This window comes from Rhinopithecus bieti, unplaced genomic scaffold (assembly GCF_001698545.2).
Source record: "Rhinopithecus bieti isolate Rb0 unplaced genomic scaffold, ASM169854v2 scaffold_10356, whole genome shotgun sequence".
In the NCBI taxonomy this organism is placed as follows: domain Eukaryota; kingdom Metazoa; phylum Chordata; class Mammalia; order Primates; family Cercopithecidae; genus Rhinopithecus; species Rhinopithecus bieti.
Window position 1 is genome coordinate 511,935 of NW_016806422.1, and position 13,190 is coordinate 525,124.

Here is a 13,190-nt window from a genome sequence, read left to right on the forward strand (position 1 = left end):
AAAGATAGGTAAAAAAGATAAATTTTCATTTCCTAAAGTTTTTTCTCAATTTAAATGGTGACTTTTTAAATAAATACTTATTATGTTATTCTGTCTAGATTTCCTCGTTTGATAGCCAGATTCAGATACTTCAAAAATTAGTTAAATATGTCTCATAAAAACAAGACTGCGTTACAACTGATACGTTCTTCAGACAGATTCTATGGCCCTTTTGAAGATTTTCAAATTTCAGTCACCCATTCTGAGGATCCTTTAGTACAGACATAATTATATTTCTTTGCATAGGTTCCAGTACAGTTTTATAAATATGCTCACGTTTGACCTGTTTTCTCATGGGTATTGATTTAGCATTCTAACATCACTGAGTAGTTTTAATTGCATTCAACAGTTTTGTTCACTGCCTAGTGTTTCATTTTTTAAAATATTAGCAGAACAGAGAACTGATTCAGAAATTACTCCAACACCATATATACCAATTAATCATTTAGTGTTATTAGGACTTAAGTGAATGATAATAACAAAATGAAAAATCTTATGATGCAAAAACATTTGCATTAATAAACTTCAGAGATATGTATTATACTTCTATATATATCTATACTATGAATATAAAGCAAATGTCACGAGTTTTTAAAATTAATAATAATAATGTAAAGCATTGCAATTCTATTTTATGAACCTGAGAATACATGCACCCAAGAACATTTAAGGGTTAAGCTAATATATTTAACAGGAAAGAAGATATATGGAAGGAGTTATGTGATATGCATCACATGCATATATATATAGAGAGATTAATAGAGAAACTTTAAATATCGTTTTTGTGAACCTTAAAACTATTAATTTGATGCTATTCAATGTTAAAATTAATTTAAATATTTAAGCCATACTAAGTAGAGCTGTTGAATCATTGCCCTTCTTCTGTACTTGTTACAGTATCTGGGTATAAGTAGTACATTAAAAAATTCAGTTGGGGCTAGGTGCGGTTGCTCACACCTGTATTCCCAGCACTTTGAGAGTCCAGGTGGGCAGATCAGGAGGTCAAGAAATCGAGATCATCCTGGCCAACATGGTGAAACCCCATCTCTACTAAAAATACAAAAATTAGCTGGGCATGGTGGCACATGCCTATAGTCCCAGCTACTTGGGAGGCTGAGGCAGGAGAATCACTTGAACACAGGAGGCAGAAGTCGCAGTGAGCCGAGATCGTGCCATTGCACTCTAGCCTGGCAACAGAGCGCAACTCCATCTGAAAAAAAAAAAAAAATTCAGTTGGGAAGATAACTAAAGTTTCCTAGGCAGAACTCTTTGAAAACAAGCTATAGTTTCATAATGGAATTAACTAAATCGTCTGTCCATTTATTTGATGTTTATTAATTTTCTTCTCTATTCTAGTCATCATGCTAGACAGCAAATATAATAAGCTGACTATGACAAAGTCTGCTTCCTCTAGTCACAGTCCAGAAGCAAAGACACTAGATCCAAAAAAAAAGAGAGAGAGACAAAATTCTTTCCTCTGTGAAGCCCCCACTTCTTTAAGTTCCTTGGCATTGTGTATTGAATTGATTTAGGAGGTTTTATTTATTTTGTTTACACTTCCTGTATACTCCCTAGCTTCCTCCCACATTTTAAACATAAACTGTATATGGTAGAATCACATACATATGGAAAAGTAAACCATCCTAAATATATGGCTTGATGAATGTTGATTAAATGAATTTGCCTATATAACCAGTGCCCAGATCAAGAAACAGAATTTAATTAGAAACACAGTAGCCCCATGGCCAATCATTACCTCACATTCCACACGTCCTGACTCTGAGCATAAACTAGCTTTACCTTGGTCTTTCCAGAAATAGAATCATACACGTATTAAAAGAAAAAGTAAAAGAACTAGGCAAGGTGACTCACACCTATAATTCCAGCGGCTCAGGAGGTTGAGGTGGTAGGATCACTTGAGCCCAGGATTTCAAAACTGCAGTGAGCTATGATTGTGCCACTGCATTCTAGCCTGGGCAAAAGAGTGAGATCCCAACTCTCAGGGAAAAAAAAGAGGGTCTAATCCATAGAGATAACTGTTAAATGCCTATAATGATTCACATTCTTTGTCCTGGGAATCCCTGTAATTGAGAATTATTAGGCTATATTTCACCTTCTCTCAATGCACTTGAATCTGTACGTCTTTTCAATCATCTGCCTTCCTTTCATTTTTTTTTTTTAAGGGAAGGAATTATTTGTGATTTGTCCATTTTATTCTCTGAGAGAGAGCCCAGGAACAGTTGGTTGCATTGTCTGCCTGAGTATATGCCCACGTGCACTTTTCCATGAGTAATTATGGATCACAGAAGGCCGACATGGTTCCACAGAGTTATTGTTAAAATGTGGATACTGATGCTGCTGAGCATGCCAGTAGTTAAGTAGATGTGTGCCAAGGACCTTTAGCAAACAAAAAGTACCTACCCTGAGACCTCTGAAAATGATGGCCACCACTATAATATGTGAAGTTGCCCATAAAATACAATAAAGCCCAGCCTTACCTCCAGTGACACACTGTGCCATGTCGAGATTAGCGTCTTAAGCCATTGACTTGATTCACTCACTTGCCGAATGGTTTATCTCCCCCGTATCAGCCTCCAAATGAGCGCAATTTAATTCTGTGCTTTGGTAAAATTACTATTTGCTGAAAATCTTCCATTTTTGGATTTACTTGAAGAGGGATGAAATCACCAATTTAAATCTGTAACTGCCTAAGTAAATTTTATGGAAAATAGATGAGTAATTATAAATTTCATCAGTTAAATTAGTATCGCAAATGAGTCACTACACATTAAAACTTTCCGAGGCAAAGTGGCATAATGAAGAGGGCAGGCACTCAATTTGGAAACAGAAACTTTCTAAAAATATCTGGAATGTCCACTAACTAGCTATGAACACAGATTTCTTATCTACTCTAGGTACTATTTTTTGTATTTGTAAAATTGAACTGTCATTTCTCTCAGAGGAACAAGATTAGGTCAGTAATCCACAGAGATAACTGTTAAGTGCCTATAAAAGTATAATGTTTCTCTGTCAGTTAAAACTGTTTATGTTGGCTGGGTGCCATGGCTCATGCCTGTAATCCCAGCACTTTGGGAGACCAAGGTGACAGAATTCCTTGAGCCCAGGAGTTCAAGACCAGCCTGAGCAAAATAGCCCCCGTTATTAAAAAAAAAAAAAATGAAAATAAAATTAGCTGGGCCTAGTGGTGCGCATTTGTAGTCCTATCTATGCAGGAGGCTGAGACGGGAGGATTGCTTGATCCGAGGAGTCTGAGGCTGCAGTGAGTTATTATTGCCTCACTACACTCCAGTCTAAATGACGGGGTGAGACCCTGTCTCTAAAAAATAAACAACAACAGCAATAAAAAAAAAACAAACTGAAAACAACATATGTGTATTTCCCTATTAGCCAGATCTTATTTGTAAAGACAAAAATCTGAGCTTTCAACTTATTTTTTGCCCTCAAATCCAGTGGTGCTAGGTGAATATTATAATTTAAGTGGCTATCATTATGTTTAAGTTGTAAAATTTAATTACAGGTCTATCGATAGACTATGTGGAAAACAAGCTTTATTGGATCAGTTCGGGGAATGGAACCATAAATAGATGCAACCTGGATGGTGGTAATTTAGAAGTAATTGAGTCAATGAAAGAAGAATTAACAAAAGCTACAGCCCTAACCATCATGGGTAAGTGAAATGATTCTATAGCTTGGTTGCTTTGTATTGAATGAGGGCTGATTTATTACGACCTGTTAAAAGCTTAGGAAAGTTACTGCTCCATTAACACCAGAACTGCATTCAAATTGCACACTTCTGTGAGGTTTTCTTCTCTTCCTTCTTTTCCTCTTTAGCACACAGACTTATAAAATTATCCAGATAAGAAACTTAGCGTTAGCAATACTCACTTTGCTGTTACTGATTCTTGGTGTACTATGACTTATATTATTTTATAATTGTTATTTTCTGTGTTCTACTACAGTCCTCTAAAGTGTAAGGGCCTTGCGCATTTGTCACGATAAAGTCAAACCTGGCTTATCTCCATTTAATAAAGAATAGCTTGATCTGTAGACAGAATTCAAAAGACAAGACAGCAGGGTCCATTTGACCAGTGATTGAAATAATTTCCAATTGAATAATTCTTTTCAGTGTTCCAGAGTGAGTAAAAATTTTACGTATTTGAGTCTTATTTCCATTCCTTTGAATTCGATCTTCTGGGGAAAAAAAGGTGCCAGGTAAGTAAAATGATTAGGAAACTAAGAGACAGGTGTGGCTTCCATGGAGCAAATAATTAAACTCTACTATATTGATATTAGAAGCTCATTTTTGAAATGTAAGAAGATAGTTTGAATTTTTCAAAAGATGTTGAGTGGATAGCATAAGGAAGAACTCTTTGGTGAGGATGGCTGAGTTTTGATTTAGTGGATGGCTGAGTTTTGATTTAGTGGATGGCTGAGTTTTGATTTAGTGGATGGCTGACTCTAAGCTGAAGTTCGTAGTAGGTGAAGGGTGTGAGGACTGGATAATCTACATAGAATTTCGGTAATTGCATTTGGTTACAGGATGATAATCAGAAAATTATTTAATATTTATAATTCTGAATATTGTGATATAGTCAGAATAACTTTTAAAAAGAAAAAACTATACAATTTATGAAATCCATTTTGAATATATTTTTTTATATATTTATATAGGTAAAAATTTATGCTTTTAACTCTATATTCCTACAAGCTTTTTAGGCCATTTGAGAGCATTTAGTTTCTCAGTGTTGTGAGAGTATTTTCGTTGCTTTTGTTTTTATTATTATTATTATTTTGTTGCTAATGTTCATGAGTATATGTTAATAAACAGTGGTTAATTGAGACAGATTTGGGAATCCATTTTCTAGACAAAAATATGTTTTTATTTTTGATTTTCAATTAAATTAAAAATATCTAGATGAAGGTGAATAAGGTTTAAATATTGCAAATTATTATTTAAGAATAAGTCTTCCTCTCTCGTGAAGGAAGGAAAAAAGGAGATTGTTTTAAAAAACCTTAAGTATTAAGATGATCTCTATTTCAATTTTTATTATAGGGAAATATAGACATGAAACTATCTGCCTATATCACAAAGTTGTGAGAATCACCTGAAGTTCTAAATGAATGTACTTTTTGAAAAGTAGAATTATATGGAAATGTCAAAGTTGTTATCTGATGCCTGTGAATTTGGTCCTTAAAGCACTCTCTACGTTTCCCTCATTGGGAATTTCCAGATATGTGATAGAATACTTCATCAGATGTTTCGTAGTTTTCATTTGCTTAAGCTTATTCTTAAACTGCTGTCCTTCTGCTATACCTTTTACTTTTTTTTGTTTCTAAATTATTTCTTAGAATCAGTTTTTTTTTTTTTAACAGTTTTTCTTCAGATGAGGAATTTAAATGTGTAAAAGAGAAACCATCTTGTATTTAAGTCTCCAATTTTCTTTTGAGTCTTTGGGCAATTTCTGTGCTATTTATATAGCATTATATTGACATTCTTTTCTTTGTATATATCCAGAAGTTATATATAAAACAAAAGGGTTGTACTTGATAAATAGGCTATTTTACAGTAGGAATTTATTGACAATTGTTTTATAGTGTCTATAAGATGACTTTTTAAAAAAGCAATATATTACTCAGTATTGGAAAATGAACACTAATATTTTGTCTTATGAGTCTTTGTACATATTTTAAATAAAAATAAGCAGAGTTTAAATTCTGAAAGTAGTTGAGTAATCTGCAACAGTCTCTAAATCATCACCCACGTTATGTTTTCAAAAACTTACTTCCAGTGTACTTTATGAAACCCAAACTAGCAAATAGCATAAACAATGAACTCAATAAATTAGAGGAAAGGTGTTAAAAATCTTGCATAACATTTCAAGGAAAGTCAGTGACTTTTAAGGGAACAAAGTATAATAAAATTGTTGCCTCGTAGGAATATTTAAGGCTTTATAAATGTTTATTTCTGCTAATATTTCTGCTGCCCATGTTCTGAGTAGGAAATGAAGACTAAACCTACAGAGCTCAATGCTGTAAATATAGTATCAAAAAATGGAACAGGTCTCTATCTTAGCAAAAAATAAAGTCTGTTAGGTTTGTCGACTGATAAATGAAAGAAGGAGAAAGTTTGAGTGAGATCATAATGCCCATATTGTGTCAATCCTGTGAATCTGATATGACATCAACTTTGCAGAGGAACCCCACCTTGCAGAAATTAAAATTCTCTTAACAAGTAGGTTGCTGTGTAAGTATACCCCTTTTTGCCACCATAATTTGAGTAGCCCTGAAACATAAAGAATAAATATTTAAAACAAACAAACAAACAAAACCTCTTGGCCAGGCACAGTGGCTCACGCCTGTAATCCTAGCACTTTGGGAGGCTGGGGCAGGCAGATCATGAGGTCAGGAGTTCGAGACCAGCCTGGTCAACATAGTGAAACCCCGTCTGTACTCAAAATACAAAAAAATTAACTAGGTGTGGTGGCGGGTGCCTGTAATCCCAGCTACTCGGGAGACTGAGGCAGGAGAATCACTTGAACCCGGGAGATGGAGGTTGCAGTGAGCTGAGATCGCACCATTGCACTCCAGCCTGGGTGACAGTGTGAGACTCAGCTTCAAAACAAACAAAAAATTTCCTAATGCCTCTACTGGCAATATGTTAACTGGACATATCAAAATACGCTTAGCAGTCTGAGAATTTAAAATTTAAAGTCCATAACCAAAGAGAATCAGGGGAGGAATCTCTATAACATTTTCTGGCTTGGTTTTAAACTTTCTCTTCTCCTCAGACTTCTCCTTCTTTCAAAACCTCCACCCTTTCTCTTTGAGAAGAAAAAAAGAAAAAGGTGATGACCTGCTTGCTGCTCAGGCTGAATACTACAGTCATATAATAAAGGCAATGAAAAAATAAAACACGGGAACCTCACCAATATCCAGGGGATTACTGAAGACTGCAGTTATACATGTTTAAAAAGAAATTTGTCTACAGTGATCCTGAAATTACACATCAAGAAAACAAGTCATTGTGCTATGAAGTGATTAGTATATACACGTGTATGATGGTTCCCCAAAGAGGCTACATAGGTACTGAACGATAAGTAACTGAAAGTTTGTCTTTCACTGAAATATACGAGTAGTTTATCCTAAAGCTGAATTTAAAAAATCTCTGAATACTTTGCGCAAGTTTTTAAACCTCAAGGATTATAAATTGGAACCACTTGAGGCTCTTAGTTTTACTTAGAATAGTACCCAGATCAAAATAAAGCAATTATTTGATGACTCAGTCAAGACCTCTAAACCAAGATATGTTTCATAAACACTTTACTATCTCTCCTTTTAATAAGTAGAGCTTAGCTTTTGTTCCTTTAAGCGTGGGTAGTGTCTCATTTTTAGTGGAGAGTATAAGGCAGAAGTGATGATATGTGGCTTTGGGGACAAAGTCATAAAAAACATGAGCTTCTTTTCCCTCTCTTGGATCGCTGTCCTTGGGCAAAGCCAGCTGACGTGTTATGAGGACACTCAAACAGTCCAATGGAGAAGTACATGTTGGAAGAAAGGCAGATCTCCAGCCAGCAGCCATGTAAACGAGTCATCTTGAAAGCTGAACCTCAGGCCGGGTGCGGTGGCTCAAGCCTGTAATCCCAGCACTTTGGGAGGCCGAGACGGGCAGATCACGAGGTCAGGAGATGGAGACCATCCTGGCTAACACGGTGAAACCCCGTCTCTATTAAAATACAAAAAAACTAGCCGGGCGAGGTGGCGGGCGCCTGTAGTCCCAGCTACTCCGGAGGCTGAGGCAGGAGAATGGTGTAAACCCGGGAGGCGGAGCTTGAAGTGAGCTGAGATCCGGCCACTGCAAAAAAAGAAAGCTGAACCTCTAGCCTCAGTCAAGATTTTAGCACAAGCCAACAGCTGTAAAGTAACCTCAAGGGAGACTCCAAACCAGAACCACCCACATGGCTGCTCCCAGATTCTAGACCCATAGAAACCATGTGAGACAATGAATGTTTTATGGTGCTAAGTTTTGTAGTCACTTTTTGCACTGCTATAGATACTAATTCATATGTTTACCTAGTCATTTTTTTACGAATAGACTTAGAACTTCCCAATTTAATAGAGTTAGGCAGGTTATGAATGAGTAAAGTATGTCAGGGGTGATAAAATCAAACAGCTCCAACATAAATGTTAAGTAGAATCTGAGTCTAGGCCTGCAATATCTCAACTAGCTTGAGAGTGGCAGGATTTATGATGGAGTGGGAAAAATGAATGTCCCACTTATGGTAGAACACCTCTCAGCTCCACTTATTTTTGTCATAAGAAATATTAACCATTTGCACCATATCTTTTATTTTGAGGAGAAGGAAGAAATACAGATGTTTATTTGAAATCTCACAATTTTAATTATTAGCAAGTAATCTTTTAAAAAAATATTTTAGAAAATACCATGCAGACTAACATACTCTATAGGCTAGCTATGAAGGCTAACACTATAAAAGCCAAGCATTCTACAAAAAATCAACAACAAAAATCCCTACAATAACCTTCTGTTTTTGCTTCAGCGCAGAGGGCACCAGGTGTCACCTCTGGTTTGGTCATCATTTACATTGGTGACATTGAGTTGCTGAGAGAAAAGGATGGAGTTAAGGCAGCGAACGCCCAACTGCACCACTAAAGGGGATTTCAGTAGGGGAAAAAAAAAAAAAAAGTCACGTGGTAGAGCTAGTATAATATACAGAGGAGAATAGGCCTCCCTTGTAGCGGACAGGATACGGGATTTTCTATGAAGATTTTCTGGTGGTGTTTGAACAGAGCTTGTATTCTGCCTGAGGTAAATACAGATTAAGAACATACTAATGTCAAGTCTGACTCTTACTTGAGTTAAACTCCTGAGAAGGCAATGTAACTACTTGTTGTAGAATTTTCACCCCTAACAGCAATAAATATCAATTGCCATTCATTCTTTCATTCTTTCAGCAAGCATTTATCAGTGCCCACTATGTGCCAACTGCTGATATACGTGGTGGCAAGAATCCCAGCTTGCATAGTAACATGGAAGACCGACCATAAAGCAGATAAATCAAAACATATAGTGCGATAGTTGAATGTTAAGGGAAAAAATAGTAGATCAGGGAAAATAGATAAGGAAGTGTATGGGGTGAAATTTGAGTCTGAGTAGCCAAGAGTTTGCCAAGACAGTGACTTCTGAGTAAAGATCTGAAGAGATAATGAGAGAAGATTGAAGGAATGCTGTGTGAACTAACAACTGCTTAACATTTTGTTGATTTTACAGTTTTTATATTATTATTATTTCTTAATATAAAACATAATTATATTAACATAAATCTTCCCAGGTGATAAGGTTAATTTTCTAAGTTAGAAGTCTTTTAAGTTTGTCATGGCTCAAATAGAGCATTGTCTGTGCTTCTCCTGTTCTCCAGGGGGCTCACTTAGGCAGATGTGATTTACACTTTGGGTGCAATGACTGTTTAATGAGGACTATTAACACCTTTCAAGTTGCTAGATAAAAGCTGACTAGCCTATAATTCTGCACATCAAATTCTTCTCCATTTTTATTTTTATTTTGTTTTGTTTTGTTTTGTTTTAGAGATGGAATCTCACTGTGTCACCCAGACTGGAGTGCAGTGGCATGATCTTGGTTCACTGCAACCTCCACCTCCCAGGTTCAAACGATTCTCGTGCCTCAGCCTCCCCAGTAGCTGGGATTACAGGCATGCGCCACCACACCCAGTTAATGTTTGTGTTTTTAGTACAGACGGGGTTTCACCATGTTGGCCAGGCTGGTCTTGAACTCCTGACCTCAGGTGATCTGCCCACCTCGGCCTCCCATCTTCTTTATTTTTAAAGATGATCTTGTCAGTTTTCCTAACTGTCAGAGCTGGCAAATACAAAAACTTCTACTTTCTAATATATAATAATAACTAGTTGCCCTAAAATTATATTTACAACCTTTTCTCTTAGATATTTTTTCTAAGTATTTTGCAAATTTTTTTAATGGAATTTTCTTTTATAAAATTACTTCTGTTTGTCCGGGCATGGTGGCTCACACCTGTAATCGCAGCACTTTGGGAGGCTGAGGCAGGTGGATCATGAGGTCAGGAGTTCAAGACCAGCCTGGCCAAGATGGTGAAACTCTGTCTCTACTAAAAATACAAAAAAAAAAAAAAAAAAAAAAAAAAAAAAAAAAAAAAATTAACCAGGCGTAGTGGCGGGTGCCGGTAATCCCAGCTACTCAGGAGGCTGAGACAGGAGAATCGCTTGAACACAGGCTGCAGAGGTTGCAGTGAGCCGAGATTGTGCCACTGCACTCCAGCCTAGGAGATGCAGTGAGACTCTGTCTAAAAAAATAAATAAATAAATACAAACTGAAAAAAAACCTTCTGTTTTATGAAATAATAATAATACTTTAAAACAGTTTCCTACATGATTTTCAATTATTTGTGCTATAAAGCAGCATACAGTCAGTTATGTAATATTTTACTATTGATTACCTAGTATTCAGTTATAGGGATTTTTTTTTTTTTTTTTTTTTTTTTTTTTTTTTTTTTTTTTCCTTTTCTCTCACAACTTTTGACATTTTTCTGGTCACTAATGCCTTCAGGAGACAGTGAGGCAAGCTCAAGTTAATCAAGTCACTGTTGAGTTTTTAGTGTCTTTATGAGGAGCAGGACTTTAAAACTATTGACTAAAATCAGGGTTTCTGGGTTATTTATGGATTTTATTTAACATTTTTTTTTCCTTTCTGCATATGCAGTTTGAGAGCAGACTGCATATATTGTATTTACACTGAAGAGAAAGTGGAAAAAATAAATTCATGGAGATAAGAGAAAATACACATATGAAACAAATATTCTCACAAAAAATAGTCTTATTTCTTGTTAAAAATTATGATGGAATTTAGGAAATAGAAGGATGATAGCATATCTGTATTTTGTACTTTTTTAGTGGGGCATGAAAGAGCTGGTGCAAATGGATCATAGCTTTAAAATAGAACTGAGGGTATGAATCATATTTAAGCAAACCTGAAGTCAGTATGTCTAAATAGAGAATCACTGACATTTGTGTATTTAATGGTCAGCATATCATTTAATCACAGATGCTCTTGACATTGTTTATTACAATGAATCGTGTAGTAATTTGTCAAGATCAAGAGTTTGAGCCCTGGGCCCTGTAAGGGGTATGAGTTTGAATTTACCCTCCACCATTCACTCACACCTATGAGCGATTTATTAATTTTTCTCTGCTACTCTGTATGAACAGATGCTCTCATTTATATTTCATTCTGTATATGCTTTTTGTTGTTGTTGTTTTATGGTACTAAATGATCTTTGGAAGTTGCATTTACCATGATATTTGTAGGTAAGGATTGCAAAATTATCAAGACATATTCTACTTAAGTGTCAAAGTGTAGACATATATCTTTTTATTTATATATTTGTATGTCTTACCTTGGGCTGCTATAGCAAATTAACATAGGCTGAGGGGCTTTAAAAACATCAGACATTTATTTCTCACAGTTCTGGAGGCTGAAAGTCTGAGATCAGGGTGCCAATATGATTGGGTTCTGGTGAGGACCCATTTCCAGATTATAGATTGCTTACTTTTTGTATCTTCTCATGGCAGCAAATGAGAGAGAGAAAAGAGAGAGAGAGACAAAGAGCTCTCTGGGGATCCTTTTATAAATTCACTAATTTCATTCATGAGGTCTTTACTCTCATGACCATATTACCTTCGTAAGATCCCACTCTTTAATTCCATCAAACTGGGGATTAGGATTTCAACATATGAATTTTTGAAGGACACAAATATTCAGTCTATTTTATGTGTGTGTGTATGTATGTATGCATATATATATATGCACACACATACATACACATGCACATATATAATCCTTATCTAACCATTATATATGTGTGTGTGTGTGTGTGTGTGTGTGTGCATATCCTTATCTATTTCTCTGTATGTTGGCACAAAAGTAATTGTGATTTTGCCATTAAAGTAAAGGTAATGTTTTAACCTTACATGATTTTTATCACTAATGTGTTGTGATCAAACTATTAGTTTTCACTAAATAGGAAATAGTTTTAAATAAATGATTATATAGGTTAAAGCAGTACAAAACGTAAAAATTATAAATAAAAGTTCATTTGTGAAGTTATGCTAATCAGAATTCATTTTAATCTGTTTTTTAAGTTAGGCAAAACTATTTCAACTTTTAGTTAAGAATTTTGTAGGAGTTTACAATATAAAACTGCTTAATTTGTCTTAGAATAGGTTTGTGCTACCTATAAATATCTAAGTAGCTATCTCCAACAACCATCAAATCTTAGAATCACTTGCGATTGGCTAACCTCACTATGAACTAAAAGAAACTTTGATTCACAGGTAAAGGAAAAAAAAAAAAAAAAAAATAGCCTTTAATTACACGTTTTCCATAAATATTTAAGCTCTCTCTGCTACAGTTTTCTATTTATCACAATTTAATATATTATACTATTGACCTGTTTCAAGTGGCAATTTTCCAGGAATGGGCTTAATAAGTAAACATTAAAAAGAGATTAAATTTTGGCTACTATGAAGATCAATCAAAAAAGGTATGTTCTATGTGTATTTGCAGACTCATGTCACAGTCCAGTAATGAGAAAAAATCGGCTCTGTTGATTTGGTTATGCACACAACATTTGTTTTCAGTCATTGTTAACCAAATAAGCTTGTCATTTGTCTTTTGGGGAGCCCTTGAAAGGCTTTAGCAAACATAACCCTTAAGGACATTTGTTCATACTTTCTGTGGGCTAACCTCACAAATGAAGTTATCACAATAGCTGCTATGGGGATTCAAGACACACGGGTAGTTTACCCATGGGAAAGTCAAGGCTGTCAGATTAAAATACTTCCAGACACCGTCTGCATGTCAGAGAATATCACGTTCATTTGTTCAAGAATGAATACAGTGTTCATATTGTTGGGGATTAAAGGTTTCAAAGGTTCCCTCTAGCTGTTGTATGACAAAGTGCTTACAATTGTTTAACCTTTCTGCTAACTGAAAAAAATGTGAGTTACATACAGCTAATGGCAAAAAAAAAAAAAAAAAAAAAAAAAAAAAAAAAAAAAAA

General features: G+C 35.3%; 1 protein-coding gene across 1 annotated transcript in view; it reads left to right on the forward strand.

Annotated features, from left to right (window-relative positions):
* The window catches only part of LOC108532435 (low-density lipoprotein receptor-related protein 1B-like), a 614,569-nt gene that overhangs the window by 493,221 nt on the left and 108,158 nt on the right, over positions 1–13,190 (forward strand). Inside the window, 1 exon segment of the mRNA XM_017876508.1 lies at positions 3,578–3,727. Coding sequence (XP_017731997.1) covers positions 3,578–3,727 — 150 coding nt within the window.